Source organism: Oncorhynchus kisutch, linkage group LG7 (assembly GCF_002021735.2).
Source record: "Oncorhynchus kisutch isolate 150728-3 linkage group LG7, Okis_V2, whole genome shotgun sequence".
NCBI lineage: Eukaryota > Metazoa > Chordata > Actinopteri > Salmoniformes > Salmonidae > Oncorhynchus > Oncorhynchus kisutch.
Window position 1 is genome coordinate 17,967,210 of NC_034180.2, and position 21,065 is coordinate 17,988,274.

The 21,065-nt window shown below is 43.8% G+C and overlaps 1 protein-coding gene across 12 annotated transcripts in view; it reads right to left on the reverse strand.

Annotated features, from left to right (window-relative positions):
• Nucleotides 1–21,065, reverse strand: part of syne1b (spectrin repeat containing, nuclear envelope 1b) — a 150,420-nt gene that overhangs the window by 16,662 nt on the left and 112,693 nt on the right. For 9 of the 12 annotated variants that reach the window (XM_031828581.1, XM_031828591.1, XM_031828582.1 and 6 more), the window contains 14 exons: nucleotides 20,835–20,929; nucleotides 17,117–17,351; nucleotides 16,516–16,710; nucleotides 16,169–16,294; nucleotides 10,703–10,858; nucleotides 9,810–9,968; nucleotides 9,433–9,599; nucleotides 7,656–7,818; nucleotides 7,075–7,262; nucleotides 2,104–2,254; nucleotides 1,646–1,828; nucleotides 1,303–1,440; nucleotides 674–865; nucleotides 101–452 (listed from right to left, as the gene is read on the reverse strand). In XM_031828581.1, the coding sequence (XP_031684441.1) occupies nucleotides 101–452; nucleotides 674–865; nucleotides 1,303–1,440; nucleotides 1,646–1,828; nucleotides 2,104–2,254; nucleotides 7,075–7,262; nucleotides 7,656–7,818; nucleotides 9,433–9,599; nucleotides 9,810–9,968; nucleotides 10,703–10,858; nucleotides 16,169–16,294; nucleotides 16,516–16,710; nucleotides 17,117–17,351; nucleotides 20,835–20,929 (2,500 nt within the window). Of the gene's footprint in view, nucleotides 1–100; nucleotides 453–673; nucleotides 866–1,302; nucleotides 1,441–1,645; nucleotides 1,829–2,103; nucleotides 2,255–7,074; nucleotides 7,263–7,655; nucleotides 7,819–9,432; nucleotides 9,600–9,809; nucleotides 9,969–10,112; nucleotides 10,244–10,702; nucleotides 10,859–16,168; nucleotides 16,295–16,515; nucleotides 16,711–17,116; nucleotides 17,352–20,834; nucleotides 20,930–21,065 lie in introns of those variants that run through there. The other 3 variants (XM_031828590.1, XM_031828589.1, XM_031828588.1) reach the window with 2 other exon arrangements.

Sequence of the window (21,065 nt, forward strand, 5' to 3'; positions counted from 1 at the left end):
GTCTCCACTCTCTCTGATATCGAGGCTATCTTAAGTTGTGAGGGGTGTGTTATCCTTAGTATCTGACAGTACGGGTGTGAGGGGTGTAGACTAGACTGACCTGACAGAGCAGAGGCAGAAGTTGATCCCTGGTAGCTCCCCTCATCTCCGGGCTCCCCCTGCTCAGACGCCAGGCCCAGGGCCCTGCTGGCGCTCTCCAGCCCCCGGCTCAGGTCGTAATCGTGGTCCCACTCCAGGGGGATGGAGTCCACACTGGCTGGGGTGTCCCTGCCCGAGCGCTCAGCCCCAGTCCGCAGAGGGGCAGCCAGGGAAGCAGAGTGGCTTAGGGAGGGTAGAGGGGACATCAGGCAGTCTCCCAGACGCTCACTCCAGGGAATGCTGGACAGGTCCCCAGGTTCGTCTAGTTCAAACTCCCGGTCTGAGAATGACACGTCGTACTCGTCACCTGTTAGCTGGAGGAAGAGGAGTGGGAGGTACACTTATGAGACAGTCAACAAAGACAATGACAGGTTCCAGGAATCAAGACATGGCATAATTTGGTAAAATGGCCACAGGAGAGAATGTGCTCAACTCTATCCTCTTTTTTTTTTTACTATGAAAGGGTGCTAGAAGCCAAGTCACCCAACATTAAAATCGAACCAAGGGGGCCAGTAGATGTCATCCCTAGGCTTACCGGTAGGCGTATGAGCTTCTTGTAGTAGCGCTCCACACGTCCGAACACCTCCTGGCAGTATCTCTGCAGCTCTTCCAGCTCCTCCTCTATAACAGCGGCATCCAGAGGCTCACTCTTCTCTAGCAGCACCTCACCCTGGTGGAAGATGTGCTCAATCTTCCCAGTGGTCAGAGAGATTTCCTGCTGGAACGCCTGGTAGACAATCAATCAATCAATCAAATGTACTTCATTATACATCAGAGGTTGTCAAAAAGTGGAAGAGAAGCAGAGACCAACCAGGTAAGGTTGTGTTCACAACCACCAGGTGTGAAACTTATTAGCAAAAATGATGACTTGTTCTCCCGAGTGGCGTAGCAGTCTAAGGCACTGATTCTCAGTGCTAGAGGCGTCACTACAGACCCTGGTTTGATTCCAGGCTGTATCACAACCGGCCGTGATTGTGAGTTCCATAGGGCGGCGCACAATTGGCCCAGCGTCGTCCGGGTTAGGTTTTGGCCGGAGTAGGCCGTCATTGTCAATAAGAATTTGTTCTTAACAGACTTGCCTAGTTAAATAAAGTTTAATAAAAAAGTGACCAGTAGCATGTACCTGGGCAGCCCCAAGGTGTGAGGTATTGTGGGCATTCTTACCCTGAGCTGTTTGATCTTGGCCTGGATATCACACTCTGAGAAGTGCTCTATGTTGGTGAGCTGCAGGTCCATCTCCGTGAGCCACACCAGGATGCTGTCTCTGGCCGTCTCAAACTCCTCACGCTGACTGATAAAGTGCTGGAGAAATCATGAAGGGATGCTTTAGGATACACATTTCTCGCAGATTTTCTTTTTTTCTACCAATGAATTGCAATTTTTGGCAGACACTCCTCATGATTTCTTTCTGTGAGCACTTCGGATATTTAGGAGTGTAGAATTGGACTATACACAAGACTTTATGTTGTGTTACAGTTGTTCAACAAGGATGGACGCGACTCTGTACCTTGAGTCTGCGGAGGATGGAGGCCACCCTCTTCTGCAGGTTGTCCCAGCGCTGGTTCCCGTCGTGGGCCATCTCCCGGAGGCGACAGGAGGAGTCGGTGCGGTTCTCCCTGGCCAGACGGCGGTACTGCTTATTGATCAGCTCCAGCTGGGTCAGACTCTCATGGACCTGACGTTGGAATGCCTACAGGACAACATATAATTCAAATGTATATATTAATCAACCCACACATTTAGTATTGATCAAGGAAATGTTGATTAATCATGCAGTTGACAATTTAGTTGATCAATTGATCATTTAGTATCAATCAGAGACAAGTTAGTCCATCCATGAGTTTTGTCTAGATATGTACTGTAGAGGTACTGTCTTCTGAATATGAGATACATGGGGAGAGAATATAGTGGTTTAGCATTTCAAATAAGGTGGTCTGTAATAGCTGTACTGTAGCTGTACTGTACCTCAAACTTCTTTAGTTCTTCCTTGGCCACAGTGTAGAGCACGCCTGAAGAGTTGGGCAGAGCAGCAGTCTTCTCTGAGGTCACAAGCCACTCCTCAAAACATCCAAAGTCCTCTAAGAACTTCTGCCACAAACGCCATGTCTCTTCAATCCTTAGAAATGAAAACGATATGGACTATTTTAAGTTATGGTGACAGCCTACATCATAAGCTGTCAAATAGACTAACCAACCCTAGAGTTACATCACAGCACTTTGCTTGATGATACTCTTGAAAATAAATAAAAAATGGCACTACTGTAGAAACAACTGCGACAACTGTATCTAAAAGTAGTAGCCCTTTCCTGCAGTCAAATTACCAAATCACCCTCTAGTGACCTCAGGGGTGGAATGTTACTAATATTTTTCATATTTTCATAATTAATAAACATATATATATATTTGTACATTTCTATGTGAAACGGTTTGAACATACCTACTCATTAAAGGATTTTTCTTTATTTGTACTATTTTCTACATTGTAGAATAATAGTGAAGACATCAGAACAATGAAATAACACATATGGAATCATGTAGTAACCAAAAAAGTGTTAAACAAATCTAAATATATATTTTAGAAATATATTTCATATCTTTAAAGTAGCCACCCTTTGCCTTGATTACAGCTTTGCTCAGACTTGCCATTCTCCTCATGAGGTAGTGACCAGGAATGCATTTCAATTAACAGGTGTGCCTTGTAAAAAGTTAATTTGTTGAATTTCTTTCCTTCTTAATGCGTTTGAGCCAATCAGTTGTGTTGTGACAAGGTAGGGTTGGTATACAGAAGATAGCCCAATTTGGTAAAAGACCAAATCCATATTATGGCAAGAACAGCTCAAATAAGCAAAGAGAAACGACAGTCCATCATTACCTGAAGACATGAAGGTCAGTCAATACGGAAAATATCAAGAACTTTGAAAGTTTCTTCAAAGTGCAGTAGCATAAACCATCAAACGCTATGATGAAACTGGCTCTCATGAAGACCGCCACAGGAAAGGAAGACCCAGAGTTACCTCTGCTGTAGAGGATAAGTTCATAATTTATTTATTTATTTTTATTTATTTACCTTTATTTAACCAGGTAGGCAAGTTGAGAACAAGTTCTCATTTACAATTGCGACCTGGCCAAGATAAAGCAAAGCAGTTCGACAGATAAAACGACACAGAGTTACACATGGAGTAAAAACAAACATACAGTCAATAATGCAGTATAAACAAGTCTATATACAATGTGAGCAAATGAGGTGAGAAGGGAGGTAAAGGCAAAAAAGGCCATGATGGCAAAGTAAGTACAATATAGCAAGTAAAATACTGGAATGGTAGTTTTGCAATGGAAGAATGTGCAAAGTAGAAATAAAAAATAATGGGGTGCAAAGCAGCAAAATAAATAAATAAATAAAAATTAAATACAGTTGGGAAAGAGGTAGTTGTTTGGGCTAAATTATAGGTGGGCTATGTACAGGTGCAGTAATCTGTGAGCTGCTCTGACAGTTGGTGCTTAAAGCTAGTGAGGGAGATAAGTGTTTCCAGTTTCAGAGATTTTTGTAGTTCGTTCCAGTCATTGGCAGCAGAGAACTGGAAGGAGAGGCGGCCAAAGAAAGAATTGGTTTTGGGGGTGACTAGAGAGATATACCTGCTGGAGCGTGTGCTACAGGTGGGAGATGCTATGGTGACCAGCGAGCTGAGATAAGGGGGGACTTTACCTAGCAGGGTCTTGTAGATGACATGGAGCCAGTGGGTTTGGCGACGAGTATGAAGCGAGGGCCAGCCAACGAGAGCGTACAGGTCGCAATGGTGGGTAGTATATGGGGCTTTGGTGATAAAACGGATTGCACTGTGATAGACTGCATCCAATTTGTTGAGTAGGGTATTGGAGGCTATTTTGAGGATTGGTAGGATGGTCAGTTTTACAAGGGTATGTTTGGCAGCATGAGTGAAGGATGCTTTGTTGCGAAATAGGAAGCCAATTCTAGATTTAACTTTGGATTGGAGATGTTTGATATGGGTCTGGAAGGAGAGTTTACAGTCTAACCAGACACCTAAGTATTTGTAGTTGTCCACGTATTCTAAGTCAGAGCCGTCCAGAGTAGTGATGTTGGACAGGCGGGTAGGTGCAGGTAGCGATCGGTTGAAGAGCATGCATTTAGTTTTACTTGTATTTAAGAGCAATTGGAGGCCACGGAAGGAGAGTTGTATGGCATTGAAGCTTGCCTGGAGGGTTGTTAACACAGTGTCCAAAGAAGGGCCGGAAGTATACAGAATACAGTATACATAAGAGTTACCAGCCTCAGAAACTGAGTTCAAGTAACAGACACATCTCAACATCAACTGTTCAGAGGAGACTGCGTGAATCAGGCCTTCATCGGTTAAATTGCTGTAAAGAAACCACTACTAAAGGACACCTATAAGAAGAAGAGACTTGCTTGGGCCAACAAACACGAGCAATGGACATTAGACCGGTGGAAATTTGTCCTTTGGTCTGATGAGTTCAAATTTGAGATTTTTGATTCCAACCGCCGTGTCTTTGTGAGACGCAGAGTAGGTGAAAGGATGATTTCCGCATGTGTGGTTCACATAGTGAAGCATGGGAGGAGGAGGTGTGATGGTGTTGGGGTGCTTTGCTGGTGACAATGTCTGTGATTTATTTAGAATTCAAGGCACACTTAACCAGCATTGCTACCACAGCATTCTGCAGCGACACGCCATCCCATCTGGTTTGCGCTTCGTGGGACTATAATTTGTTTTTCAACAGGACAATGACACAACACACACCCTGGCTGTGTAAGGGCTTTTTGACCAAGAAGGAGAGTGATGGAGTGCTGCATCAGATGACCCGGCCTCCACAATCACCCGACAGCAACCCATTTCAGATGGTTTGGGATGAGTTGGACCGCAGAGTGAAGGAAAAGCAGCCAACAAGTGCTGATCATATGTGGGAACTCCTTCAAGACTGTTGGAAAAACATTCCAGCTGAAGCTGGTTGAGAGAATGCCAACAGTGTGCAAAGCTGTCATCAAGGCAAAGGGTGGCTACTTTGAAGAATCTCCAATATAAAATATATTTTGATTTGTTTAACCAGTTGGATTTAGGGGGCGCTATTTTAATTTTTGGATGAAAAACGTTCCCGTTTTAAACAAGATATTTTGTCACGAAAAGATGCTCGATTATGCATATAATTGACAGCTTTGGAAAGAAGACGTTTCCAAAACTGCAAAGATATTGTCTGTGAGTGCCACAGAACTGATGTTACAGGCAAAACCCAGATAAAAATCCAACTAGGAAGTGCCGCATTTTTTAAAACCGCCTCATGCCAATGACTCCTCATATGGCTGTGAATGAGCTACGAATGAGCTTATGTTTCCCACGTTTTCCCCAAGGTGTCTACAGCATTGTGACATCTTTTTGGGCATTTCCCTTGAAGAATGGCTGTAAGGGACCATATATGGCATGTGGTCACATGGTGTCTCACGCAGAAAACCTTGCGGAAAATACTGAGGTAGCCATTTTTCCAATCGCTTCTCATGAGAAACCAACTGCCTCGACGGATATATTATCGAATATATTTGTTAAAAACACCTTGAGGATGGATCCTAAACAACGTTTGCCGTGTTTCTGTCGATATTATGGAGCAAATTTTGAAAAAAGTTTGCCGTTATAGTTGTAGCATTTTAGGGTCGATTTCTCAGCCAAGCATGATGAACAAACGGGAGCTATTTCGCCTACAAAAATAATATTTTTGGAAAAAAGGAACATTTGCTATCTAACTGGGAGTCTCCTGAGTGAAAGCATCTGAAGTTCTTCAAAGGTAAATGATTTAATTTGGTTGCTTTTCTTATTTTCGTGAAAATGTTGCCTGCTGCCAGCAGAGCCTAGCATAGCATTATGCCATGATAAACTTACACAAATGCTTGTCTAGCGTTGGCTGTTACGCATATTTTGAAAATCTGAGATGACAGTGTTGTTAACAAAAGGCTAAGCTTGTGTTTGAATATATTTATTTCATTTCATTTGCGATTTTCATGAATAGGAAAAGTTTATAGGGGTATTTATGTTCGTTGCGTTATGCTAATGCGTTTGAGGCTATGATTACGCTCCCGGATACGGGTTTGCTCGTCGCAAAAGGTTAACACTTTTTTGGTTACTACATGATTCCATATGTGTTATTTCATAGTTTTGAAGTCTTCTCTATTATTCTACAATGTAGAACATAGTTCAAATAAAGAATAACCTTGAATGAGTAGGTTTGACTGGTACTGTATATAAAGTGTAATATTGGGATGCAAACTCAAAACTCCATATCTGACATGATATGTGTCTTTTTTTTGTGTTTATGTTTTATTTTTTACTTTCACTTGTACCCCTTTTTCTGCCCATTTGGCAGTTACAGTCTTGTTCCATCGCTGCAACTCCCCTACGGACTCGGGAGAGGCGAAGGTCGAGAGCCATGCATCTTCTGAAACACGACACTGCCAAGCTGCACTGCTTCTTGACACACTGCTCGCTTAACCTGGAAGCCAACTGCACCAATGTGTCAGAGGAAACACTGTCCAACTTGCAACCGGAGTCAGCTTTCAGGCACCCGGCCCGCCACAAGGAGTCGCTAGAGCGCGAAGGGACAAGGAAATCCCGGCCGGCTAAATGTCCCCTAACCTGGACAACGCTGGGCCAATTGTGCGCCGCCTCATGGGTCTCCGGGTCACGTCCGGCTGTGACACAGCCTGGGATCGAACGTGGGCCTGTAGTGACGCTTGTCACTACAAGCCCAGTGACACTTGGAAGGCCCTGTGTATTATTTTTTTAAAGCCCATAACCATGTGTGTGAGGTGTATACTTTTGTTTCAAAGTAGATCGGTTTAAGACTACCAAGAAAACACACTGTGCGACCCTGATTTAGCCCACTGCAGTAAAAGGTTAAGTTAAATTGCGTAGGTCTTACTTGAGCCTTCTCTCCATGGACAAGGCACAGATGCTCCTCCATCGGCGGTCCAGGCTGCGAGTGGCCTGCTGGATAGATTCACACTCTGTGTCTGTGGCACAAGCGTCACAGTCGTGCAACAGCACCTCACACAGGTTCAACACAGACGCCACACCCGTACTGTGCTTCTCTATGTCACGCTGAAGCTCCTGGATAGATGGAGAGAAAGATGGAAGGATGTTATGGTACGCTATGTTAGAGAAATAGGGTGGGATCTTTTCAGAACCAAGAAACCTGCTAAGATTTTTCAATAAGCCCTTCTCTATTGTATAGTCTGTAAGCCTGTCTGCTAGGAACTAAAAAGGATCTATAAAATTTCAACATAAGCAACCATCATTGATTATGTACAGTATCTATATTAATAGTTATACCAATCGGTGTAAACTACAGTGTGTTTTCAAAGTACTCACAGCCCACTGATGCGGTAGCCTGGTGGTGCCAGATCTGTTAATGCCATCTTGCCAACTGCTATGACAACGACTACAGGAGTCTACAAGACAGCACAAACAGATCTGGGACCACCAAGCTGACGGGATATTTACCTGCTGCAGGTCCAGCTTCCTCTGTATCTCCTGGGAATCACAGGTGTCATAGACGATGGGTCTGGATAGCTCAGTCTCTATGTGGGCCAGCCAGGACCGCAGACTACTCATGTTCTTATCCAGCTGCTGCACTGCCACCAGAGTCTCCCTCAGCTTCTTGACTCTATAGCAACCGGATACATGATGCTTGTTTTAGAAAAACATACATAACACAGCAGATTCCTAGTAAAGAAGCACCTAAAAACAATTAACACAGTCATTAAACCACTTCTTTCCACTCATTGTTTTTATTTTATTCAAGCTATATTTTACTAGGAAGTCCCATTGTGGTCAAATTGTGCTAAGTACAGTACTGTACACTGGGCCAGCCAGAGAGTTTCTGAAAGTCAAGAAGGCTGCATCAAAGCAAATATTAACGCCAATGGCGTGTGTAATCAAGTGTGTGTATATTCCTAACCCACAGCAGTACAGCATATCCATGTACTTCCTATCCCACACACCCGGCCATAGTATATACAGTGCATTCGGAAAGTATTCAGACCACTTCCCTTTTTTACACATTTTATTTTATTCTAAAATTGATTAAATAGAACATTTTCCTCATCAATCTACACACAATAGCACATAACGACAAAGCGAAAACAGAAATACCTTATTTACATAAGTATTCGGACCCTTTGCTATGAGACTGTCTGCAGCATTCAAGGTCCCCAAGAACACAGTGGCCTCCATCATTCTTAAATGGAAGAAGTTTGGAACCACCAAGACTCTTTCTAGAGCTGGCCACCCTGCAAAACTGAGCAATCAGGGGAGAAGGGCCTTGGTCAGGGAGGTGACCAAGAACCCAATGGTCACTCTGACAGCGCTCCAGAGTTTCTCTGTGGAGATGGGAGAACCTTCCAGAAGGACAACCATCTCTGTAACACTCCACCAATCAGGCCTTTATGGTAGAGTGGCCAGACAGAAGCCACTCCTCAGTAAAAGGCACATGACAAACCGCTTGGAGTTTGCAAAAAGGTACCTAAATGACTCTCAGACCATGAGAAACAAGATTCTCTGGCTTGATGAAACCAAGATTGAACTCTTTGGCCTAAATGCCAAGCGTCACATCTGGAGGAAACCTGACACCATCCCTAGGGTGAAGCATAGTGGTGGCAGCATCATGCTGTGGGGATGTTTTTCAGCAGCAGGGCCTGGGAGACTAGTCAGGATCGAGGGAAAGATGAATGGAGAAAAGATTCTTGAAAACCTGCTCCAGAGCGCTCAGGACCTCAGACTAGGGCGAAGGTTAAACTTCCAACAGGACAACAACCCTAAGCACAAAGCCAAGACAACGCAGGAGTGGCTTTAGGACAAGTTCCTGAATGTCTTTGAGTGGCCCAGCCAGAGCCTGGACTTAAACCCGATCGAACATCTCTGGAGAGACTTGAAAATAGCTGGGGCAGCGACGCTCCCCACCCAACCTGACAGAGCTTGAGGATCTGCAGAGAAGAATGGGAGAAACTACCCAAATACAGGTGCGCCAAGCTTATAGCGTCATACCCAAGAAGACTCAAGGCTGTAATCACTGCCAATGGTGCTTCAACAATGTTCTGAGTAAAGGGTCTGAATACTTATGTAAATGTAATATCAGTTTTTTTTTTTCTTTCAGAAATTTGCTAACATTTCTAATAACCTGTTTTTGCTTTGTCATTAATCCATTTTAGAATAAGGCTGTAACGTAACAAAATGTGGAAAAAGTCAAGTGGTCTGAATACTTTCCGAATGCACTCCTTACCTGGCTCCGATGAGGTCCAGCAGGTGTTGCCAGCGCTCGCCCACCTTGCTGAGTTTGTGTTCTATCTCAGAGGCCTTGGTCTCGTGGCTGGCCCTGGCCAGGCGCTCACCCATCTTGTGCAGCTGCAGCTTGTTCTCCTTAGCCACTGCTATCTCCTCCTGGTAGTCCTGGGAGAGGGATTAAAAACCGTCATCAGACCATGTAAAAGGGAGAATAGTGTAACAGTTTGGACTGAAACATTATTCAAAGAGGAATCAACTTCTACAAGCATTTCTCATTGAAGCAATTCAGAGTAGAGAAGACCATTTCAATGGGATATTTGTCTAATTAATCAAACTCGAATGAAAAGACAAGGTCTGGTATCGGTTGGTGTTTACCTTGCGTAGCTTCTCGATCATCTCCTCGATGCTGATGTCTCCATTCTGGGACACCTTGCTCTCCATGTCGGTAAGCCAGTCACACAGCTCCTTGTTCTTCTCGTTAAACACGGCCCACTCATTCAGCTTCTCACTCACCTGCTTCTGCCGAAGGGATAGCTATGGAGAGAGAGAGAGAGAGAGAGAGAGAGAGAGACAGCAAGACAGATACACAGGTGTTGTAAATACATATACTCATTTGAAATTAATTCACCATGGTAAGGATAATAGCTAGTTGCACAGAGAAATGAAAATGAAACATACACAACAAGCAGTACTAGGCAATATCCATAGATTTAGCAGAACATTAATGAAGAGGTAGCAGTGATGTAGAGGTGTTACCTAATGTAATGCATCTAATGCTAGCACTGTGTGACTTCCTGTCACTATGTGGTCTATATTCACATACAACACCGGATGTAGTTTGAAGGGGAAACATCCTGTACTGTTTTGCATTAAACTTCTCTCTATGTCAAGTCTAGTTATACTAAACACTACGCTTCCAGCTTTATGAAATCACCAGAGATATGTTTCACGAAGGCGATAAAGAATACTGCAGAACCACTATTCAATCATATTGACCATAGTCTGCAGCAGATCTTTCTGCACGAGTCGGCAATCAGTGCAAGCCTGCAAGAATCAACCCTGTTCCCATAACTATGCGTACGTAGTGCGGCCATGGCCTATCATGGAGCTTCAGCACCACCATTTGGCACCACATGTCATTACAACTTAAAATTACAGCTCTAGTCTCTCTTGCCGGACTGATGACACACCTATTGAGTCAGACACACAGAGCCCGTGGGAAGAGACTGCTTCTCCTCACAGCAACATATTCAACAGCCATACAGTACCTGGTGACAGATCTCCTCCCACTGGCGGTGCAGAAGCTCTATACGTTCCTGTAGAACAGACAGGTCCTCAGCACTGATGTAGCTAGACAGGGACTCCCTCAGCACCGTCAGGTGGGCTAGGTCTTCTGTCCAGCCGTCAAACGTGTTCTCCAAGTCCTGGTCACAGGAGAGAGAACGTTATCATCTGCTTTAAGCAGCCAAGACTATGTTTAGCTGAATATTTTTTAAAGACATCACGGGTCAATTTGAAATGGCACCGTATATGCCATACATGGTGCACTCCATTTGTGTACCATTTAGGACACAGTTCACGATAGGACTAAGCCCAACTTCAGATCATTTCTCTGGACATTATGTGAGCCTGCCTGTATTCAGTGTTGAACATAGTATAATAATTGTAAGGTCGTTCCACGAAAAGAGTGCCTTTGATATTTTAAGTAGACATTTTGCACCAATATTGCATTTTAAAAGCCTGTTGCAATAAATGATTCAGCATTTTGACATTTGGTATTTGGTATTTTATTAGGATCCCCATTTAGCTGTTGCAAAAGCAGCAGCTACTCTTCCTGGGGTCCACACAAAACATGAAACATCATACAGAATGACATAATACAGAACATCAATAGACAAGAACAGCTCAAGGACATAACGACATACATTTTTTAAAAGGCACATGTAGCCTACATATCAATGCATATACACACATTATCTAGGTCAAATAGGGGAGAGGGGTTGTGCCGCGAGGTGTTGCTTTATCTGTTTTTTGAAACCAGGTTTGCTGTTTATTTGAGCAATATGCGATGGAAGGAAGTTCCAAGTTCCATCTTTATAATAGTGTAAAGTGGCATGTGAAGGTATTCACCCCCCCTTGGCATTTTTCCTATTTTGTTGCCTTACAACCTGGAATTAAAATGGATTTTTGGGGAGTTTGTATCACTTGATTTACACAACATGCCTACCACTTTGAAGATGCAAAATAATTTTTATTGTGAAACAAACAAGAAATAAGACACAAAAAAACTGAAAACTTGAGTGTGCATAACTATTCACCCCCTCAAAGTCAATATTTTGTACATCCACCTTTCGCAGCAATTACAGCTGCAAGTCTCTTGGGGTGACTCTATAAGCTTGGCACATCTATCCACTGGGATTTTTGCTCATTCTTCAAGGCAAAACAGCTTCAGCTCCTTCAAGTTGGATAGCTTCCACTGGTGTACAGCAATCTGTCATACGACAGATTCTCAATTGGATTGAGGTCTGGGCTTTGATTAGGCTATTCCAAGACATTTAAACGTTTCCCCTTAAACCACTAGCGTTGCATTAGCAGTATTAGGGTCATTGTCCTACTGGAAGGTGAACCTCCATCCCTGTCTCAAATTTCAGGAAGACTGAAACAGGTTTCTATTGACAGATATTCCAATCTCCGCTGTGGAGCTTTGCAACTCCTTCAGGGTTATCTTTGGTCTCTTTGTTGCCTCTCTGATTAATACCTTCCTTGCCTGGTCCGTGAGTTTTGGTGAGCGGCCCTCTCTTGGCAGGTTTGTTATGATGCCATATTGTTTACATTTTTTAATAATGGATTTAATGGTGCTCCGTGGGATGTTGAAAGTTTCAGATATTTTTTTATAACCCAACCCTGATCTGTGCTTCTCCACAACTTTGTCCCTGACATGTTTGGAGAGCTCCTTGGTACCGCTTGCTTGGTGGTGCCCCTTGCTTAGTGGTGTTGCAGACTCTGGGGCCTTTCATAACAGGTGTATATATACTGAGATCATGTGTCAGATCATGTGACACTTAGATTGCACACAGGTGGACTTAATTTAACTAATAATGTGACTTCTGAAGGTATTTGGTTGCACCAAAGATCTTATTTAGGGGCTTCATAGCACCACTTTTCAGGTTTTCATTTTTTATTATTTTTTAAAAACAAGTTATTTTTTTCATTTCACTTCACCAATTTGGACTATTTTGTTTATGTCCATTACATGAAATACAAATACAAATCCATTTAAATTACAGGTTGTAATGCAACAAAATAGGAAAAATGCCAAGGGGATGAATACTTTTGCAAGGCACTGTACGTTTTCTTGAATTTGTTTCGGGATTTGGGGACTGTGAAAAGACCCCTGGTGGCATGCCTGGTGGGATAAGTGTGTGTGTCAGAGCAGTGTGTAAGTTGACTATGCAAACAATTTGGGATTTTCAACACATGAATGTTGAAGAAAGTGATGCATGAAAAAGAAGAAGTGATGCAGTCAGTCTCTCCTCAAGAAGAGACTGGCATGCACAGTATTTATATCAGCCCTCTGATTACGATTACGAGCAAACCAATGCCGCTCTGTCCTGGGCCAGCTGCAGTTTAACATGTCCCTCCATGCACCCTCTGTGACATTTAGCAAGATTTTAACCCACTTAATCCCAAAAGGTCTCCATCATTGTAAAGCCCTAGTTATTTTGTTGCTTTGACAAAGTCATTTATGAAGATTATTATTTCGTTTGTGTGATAAGTGATTAATTTACGTCAGTCCCTCATTTTAAGGTCAACCCTGTTACGTAAACTGAACTCTCATTTTAATATGGTGAAACTATTCCTTTATAAATATTTATCAAAAAGAAGCAATGAACATCTTATAGTCAAATCATAGTGTAAAAGCAGGTGAGCTGGTTCTACTCTTTTTGGCAATTTTGGGGTGGAAAACTGAACCAGTTCGAGCATTACACGTCAACCCTGTTTCCAGAGGCGACCCGTCATTCAGGGCATGAGCCCCACATTTTTTGTGGGTTACTTATTTTGCATGTTATTTTGGAATTAGTAAGTGTCACATATCAGTTTGCAAACAAAGTAAGAAAAAAAATACAAAATCATTGAGTTAATAAAGCCTCCATACAAACATGGGCTCCTTTTTCCTTTCTTGAAAAAGGCAGCTCCAAATGCAGGTGTTTCAGCCTAGCTCAGTGCTTTCTGTGGTGGTGGGGCAGTCAGTGGAAAATACGGAGAGTAGGGGTTGGTAATGTTCTCTTGTTGCGCCGTGATTGTCTCCGTGTCCTGTCACTCATGGGGACACTACGTCACTGCCAAATCTAATAGTAGAGCTCGAAAATTCAAGCACTTCCAAACCACTCATTGATTGTAGACTTGATTCATGATGATGACCGCTAGCTAAGATTTTGAAAGTATGATGTTGACATGATCAGTCCAATCAAAGCAACTGTAGATATAACTTGACTTGACGTAGTTTTATCTGTGGCCAATGACCTTGAGCCTTTTTGGATGGGCACTTCTAATGTAACTATGCTGCCATAGTTATTACATTAGAAGTACCCATCCAAAAATCCAGAATTTCAATCCAGACTTTGATGATAAAATTTGCCCACGCCACCTTCCTGTTCAAGTGAGCACAGCACAACAAGGTGAGTACGAAAATGTATTGTATGCTGCTGCATAAATTATGTTATATGCCAGGGAGATTTTAGACTGTAGCTAAGAAAGTAATACTAAGTGTATGTTGTGTAGTGAGCTGTTAGTAGCCCATGTGCCTCACCCTAATAATTTGGTCTATTTTCCACTCTTAATTTCGCCTACTGTTCTGACTTGGTGGTACAAATGTAGCCTATAACCTGTTTTAGAGAAATGTAATCATCGAATATTGTAAGAGTTGTCATTGTCTGCTTATATGCCCCCTTTATTTATCCTACGGTTCTGACTTGGTGTACTGGGAGAAGACTGTAAGAACGGCCCATGTTCTGAATTCTGTTTCTGTACACTTCAAAAGTGCTGAACAAATAGTTATTTTGACTACGTCCGTCCTAGCTTGCTCATTAATGTCTTGATCAAAATAACGAATTGCCTCTTATCTACTTGTTGTCCCCTTATGCCATAGTTTGTACATCTCAATTGTCAGTAGACACCCCATTTGTTTAACCAAGTCAGCCATATCAGCTATGTTTTTTTAAAAGGCAGTAAATGAGGCTGAATGAACTGTTTTGCTGCCAGACAAGGCTCCGCTGATAGCCAGGTGTAGCGGTGGTAAGGTGTTGGGACTGCTGTTGGGACAGCTTCATGTAGGCCCTAACATTTTGTGGGCACCGTTTGTCACCGTTATAGTGCAATTAATATATTATTTACTGTTGTGGCTTTGCTGGCATGCATCCACCCAATTGGAGGGTTTGCCCCACCAAGAGTTACATGCTAATATCGCCACTGCCTGTTACCCATAGATAGACAGGCTAGAATTGTTAACAATAAAAATGTTTTTGTGAAGATTGCATTCAATTGCAATTTCCTGTTGCACAACAACAAGCTTCCATTCCTCCTGTCAAAAGGGGATTTATGTTTGTCAATCGTCAACCCTGTTACTTTATTTGGCACTTACTAAAGTATTTTTTAAAATTAAGACGATATACTTCTCAAAAGACACCGAATTGGTGGAACAACCCAGTAATACAATCCATTTCCTGATTACCTGGATCATGAACCGCAATGCCATGTAACCTGGCTATTATGTTCATCACATCCTTAGTGAGTCAGTACTGCAGACCAGCTCCCGGCATTGGTGTGGGGAATGTTGGAGAAATGTTGTAATTAGATCAGACCCATAAAGGTGCCAAGTATGTTTGTCTATTTTCTCTCTGCTACCGCACGGCAAGCGGTACTGGAGCACCAAGTCTAAATCCAAGAGGCTTCTAAACAGCTTCTACCCCCAAGCCATAAGACTTCTGAACATCTAGCCAAATGGCTACCCAGACTATTTGCATTGCCCCACCCCCCTCTCCACTTCTTTACACCACTGCTACTCTCTGTTGTCATCTATGCATAGTCACTTTAATAACTTTACCTACATGTACATGCTACCTCAACTAACCGGTGCCCCCGCATATTGACTCTATATCGGTACCACCCTGTATATAGTCTCGCTATTGTTATTTTACTGCTGCTCTTTAATTACTTGTTACTTTTATCTCTTATTCTTTCTGTATTTCTTTGAAACTGCATTGTTGGTTAGGGGCTCGTAAGTAAGCATTTCACTGTAAGGTCTACCTACACCTGTTGTATTCGGCGCATGTGACTAATAAAATGTTATTTGATTATAATTACATCAGTTAAATATACCTCCAAAACAAGGTGTTCTAAAGCCTCTAAAGTCATTATTTCCAAGAATAAAACCCACTGTCCAATGAGAGTTTATCTGAACATAACTGTCCAGAGAAATGTGAGGACAATGTCTAAAGGTCCAATACCCAAGACGAACATTCAAAATATGCGTGAAGGAAACATCTGTGAAATCATATCACCTACACGGGATTGAAAAAGCTGTCTGTTATTGTACAGTGCTGGTTCACATACCCCTTACTTTTAAAGATGCTGTACTTCTCTATCACACAATATACTCCAACCTATCAAATCAAAGCACACTGGTGATATGTGGTTTTAGTACACCTGTCCAAGAGCACCGGACTCAGGCTTACCTTGCAGCGCATCTGTTCAGCCTGCAGGTCCTCGTGGTGATCAGGGAGGGGCTGAGAGAGCTGCCGTTTAAATGCCCTCAGCTTCTCCAGAGAACCCTCTATGCCTCTCTCACATCTCTCCCAGTCCTGTGGACAACAAGCATATCCACACAAAGTGTCAGTACTTAAACATCCTCTGTTAACATCGTAGTATAAAATATATCCTCAATCAATCAATCATTCAGGACAATAAGAATGCCTATAATTGCAGTTGAAGTGAATAATCTCCTTGCAGTTAAAAGGTAAACCTCCAAAAAGGTAAAGTTAAAGGTATTGTGTGTTAAATGTTACAGTTGGGTGCAGTGTACCTTTATCAGGTTGGCCAGCTCTCTCCTCTGTTCCTCCAGGCAGATGTTGGCGTGTCTCCAGCGGTCCTGGATGCCTGTGAGCTCTCCCTGCAGAGACACCTCCACCCTGCTGTCTGCAGACAGGAGAAGCTGCTTCCCAGCCTCCACCGTCAGGATGTAGCTGCCCTGCTGCCGCTGTAGGACCTTCTCTTTCAGCTGGAGGAACACAGAGACACAGGACAGTTAGAACGTAACCCTGACCCTAACCCTCCCTCCTTATAGGATGTAGCCACTACAGAACCTTGATGCCACTACAGAACCTTGATGCCTGACCCTTACCCTAACTCTAACCCTTACCAATGGCTCTATGGTGATAGCAAACAATAAAGGTGATAGATGTCAGCCCTGCCTTGTTCTTTGGGAATAAGTACAATACTGTTATCCATGAAATACGTCTCCATCTCCAAAGCCATATTTTTGCAGGGTGAAAAAAGCTAGTCCTATTCAGCACAGTCATATTGATGAGAATGAGTTGTGGTATAAATAGTCACACGTTTTAATATTACCAAGAAGCAGGTAGCTAGGGTCATGAGATCATCAGAGTGAGTTGAGCCTACAGTACCTGAACTGCGTCCAGCATGGATCTGGCCTGCTGCAGGGGTACGGGCGCCCCAACCTGTAGGGCCTCGGCAGGGTGTGAAACCTCCCCCAGCCATTTCCTCAGCTTCTCTGCCATCTCCCTGTAGCGCTGCCACTGGCGGACTAGGCTGTCGATGATACCCCGCCTCTGTTGGGTGCGACGCACCACACCCTGCCACTGGTTACTCAGCAGTGCCAACTTCAGGTTGAATTCATCCCTGCGTGAGACAGAGGACATTTACAGTAAGATATGGAAAGATTAGATGGATATACCATAGAGGAGTCATACAAATCTGACAAAAATGACCATGTTTCTACCAAGGCACTCATCTATAGCTTTGTGAATGATAAGAGACAAGTGTACATCAAGTTAAGTCAAGTTTATTTAAAGTGCATGATATGGGTATCATGATACAGTTGAAGTCGGAAGTTTACATACACTTAGTCATTAAAGTCATTAGAGTCACTAAAACTCGTTTTTCAACCACTCCACAAATTTCTTGTTAACAAACTATAGTTTTGGCAAGACGGTTAGGACATCTACTTTGTGCATGACACAAGTAGATTTTCCAACAATTGTTTACAGACAGATTATTTAACTTATAATTCACTGTATCACAATTCCAGTGGGTCAGAAGTTTACATACACAAAGTTGACTGTGCCTTTAAACAGCTTGGAAAATTCCAGAAAATGATGTCATGGCTTTAGAAGCTTCTGATAAGCTAATTCACATAATTTGAGTCAATTGGAGGTGTACCTGTGAAGGCCTACCTTCAAATTCAGTGCCTCTTTGCTTGACATCATGGGAAAATCAAAAGAAATCAGCCAAGACCTCAGAAAATAAATGTAGACCCCCACAAGTCTGGTATATCCTTGGGAGCAATTTCCAAACGCCTCAAGGCACCACGTTCATCTGTACAAACAATAGTACGCAAGTATAAACACCATGGACCACGCAGCGGTCACACCGCTCAGGAAAGAGACGCGTTCTGTCTCCTAGAGATTAACGTACTTTGGTGTGAAAAGTGCAAATCAATCCCAGAACAACGGCAAAGGACCTTGTGAAGATGCACAGGTACAAAAGTATCTATATCCACAGTAAAACAAGTCCTATATCAACATTGCTCCAAACCGTCCATAAAAAAACAGACTATGGATTGCAACTGCACATGGTGACAAAGATCGTACTTTTGGAGAAATGTCCTCTGGTCTGATGAAACAAAAAAAGAACTGTTTGGCCATAATGACCATCGTTATGTTTGGAGGAAAAAGGGGGAGGCTTGCAAGCCGAAGAACACAATCCCAACCGTGAAGCACTGGGGTGGCAGCATCATGTTGTGGGGGTGCTTTGCTGCAGGAGGGACTGATGCACTTCACAAAATAGATGGCTCATGAGGATGGAAAATTACGTGGATATATTGAAGCAACATCTCAAGACATCAGTCAGGAAGTTAAAGCTTGGTCACAAATGGACAATGACCCCAAGCATACTTCCAAAGTTGTGGCAAAATGGCTTAAGGACAACAAAGTCAAGGTATTGGAGTGGCCATCACAAAGCCCTGACCTCAATCCCATAGAACATTTGTGGGCAGAACTGAAAAAGCGTGTGCGAGCAATGAGGCCTACAAACCTGACTCAGTTACACCAGCTCTGTGTAACGTTCTGACCTTAGTTCCTTTATTATGTCTGTGTGTTAGTTTGGTCAGGGCGTGAGTTGGGGTGGGTAGTCTGTTCTTTTTTCTATGTTGTAGTTCTGTGTTTGGCCTGGTATGGTTCTCAATCAGAGGCAGCTGTCGATCGTTGTCTCTGATTGAGGATCATACTTAGGTAGCCTGTTTTCCCCATTTTGGTTGTGGGTGATTATTTTCCACACGTGTTTTCCACACGGAACTGTTTCGTTTTCATTTTGTGTAGTGTTCAGTTTTGATAAAAAATATGACGAACACTTACCACGCTGCGTATTGGTCCGATCCTTTTACAGAATCACCCACCACAACCGGACCAAGCAGCGTAGTAACCAGGAGCAAAGGGTTATGGACTCCTGGACATGGGAGGAGATTTTGGATGGAAAGGGAAGAGCTGGAGACAGCCAAAGCCGAGCGGCGGCATTATGAGGAGTTGACACGGCTGGCAAGGAAGCCCGAGAGGCAGCCCCAAACATTTATTGGGGGGAGACCTGAGCCAACTCCCCGTGCTTACCGTGGAGAGAGGTGGACCAGGCAGGCACCGTGTTATGCCGTGAGGCGCACAGTGTCCCCAGTGCGCAGGTATAGCCTGGTGTGCTACATCGCAGCTCCTCATATCGGCCGGGCTAGAGTGGGCATCGAGCCAGGAGCTATGGAGCCGGCTCAGCGCATCTGGTCGCCGCATCTGTTCCACCCCGCCGCACTTGCCAGGCTACGGGGAGTTTCCAGCCAGGACAGGTTGTGCAGGCTCGGTGCTCGAGACCTCCAGTGCGCCTCCACGATCCGGTCCATCCGGTGCCTCCTCCACACACCAGGCCTCCGGTGGCAGCCCCACACACCAGTCCCTCCAGGTGCTCCCTCCTGTCCAGCGTTGCCGGAGCCGTCCGTCAGTCAGGAGCTGCCGGAGCCGCCCGTCTGTCCTGAGCTGCCGAAGCCGCCCGTCAGTCAGGAGCTGCCGGAGCCGCACTTCATTACGGCGCTGCCGGAGTCGCCCTTCACTACGCCACTGCCGGAGTTGCCCTTCACTACGGCGCCGCCGGAGTCTCCCGCCTGTCCGGCGCTGCCGGAGTCTCCCGCTGCAAGGGTTCCCAGTCCGAGGTCGGCGGCGAGGGTCGCTGCTCCAAAGGCGCCACTTAAGACTATGGTGGAGTGGGGTCCACGTCCCGTGCCAGAACCGCCACCGCGGACAGACGCCCACCCAAACCCTCCCCTATAGGTTCAGACTTTGCGGCCAGAGTCCGCACCTTTGGGGGGGGGGGGGGGTACTGTCACGTTCTGACCTTAGTTCCTTTATTATGTCTGTGCGTTAGTTTGATCAGGGTGTGAGTTGGGGTGGGTATGTCTATGTTCTTTTTTCTATGTTGTATTTCTGTGTTTGGCCTGGTATGATTCTCAATAAGAGGCAGCTGTCGATCGTTGTCTCTGATTGAGAATCATACTTAGGTAGCCTGTTTTCCCCATTTTGGTTGTGGGTGATTATTTTCTGTGTCTGTATTTTACACACGGAACTGTTTCGTTTTCATTTTGTGTAGTGTTCAGTTTTGATTAAAAATATAAAGAACACTTACCACGCTGCGTATTGGTCCGATCCTTCCTACTCCTCCTCAGAAGAGGAGGACGAAAACCGTTACACTCTGTCAGGAGGAATGGGCCAAAATTCACCCAACGTATTGTGGGAAGCTTGTGGAATGCTACCCAAAACGTTTGACCCAAGTTAAACAATTTAAAGGCAATGCTACCAAATACATATTGAGTGTATGTAAACTTCTGACCCACTGGGAATGTGATGAAAGAAATAAAATATGAAATAAATCATTCTCTCTACTATTATTCTGACATTCCACATTCTTAAAATAAAGTGGTGACCCTAACTGACCTAAGACAGGGAATTTTTACTAGGATTAAATGTCAGGAATTGTGAATAAATAAATGTATTTGGCTAAGGTGTATGTAAACTTCCGACTTCAACTCTGTGTGTATCAACACACTTTACATAGTTTTGCAGTGTACTGTACCTGTCATCCACCTGTCCCTGCTCCAGCATCCTCTGGCCATCACTGATTATGGAGTGAAGGATCTGCTGACGACTGAACATCTCAGCTTGGAATAGCTGCGGAGAAAACACATTCAGATCTGGTTAAGGAGAAGTATATCTTTAATTCTGTGAATAACACTTGTATCGTTTATCAATGTTTATTATGAGTATTTCTGTAAATTGATGTGGCTCTGTGCAAATTCACGGGACG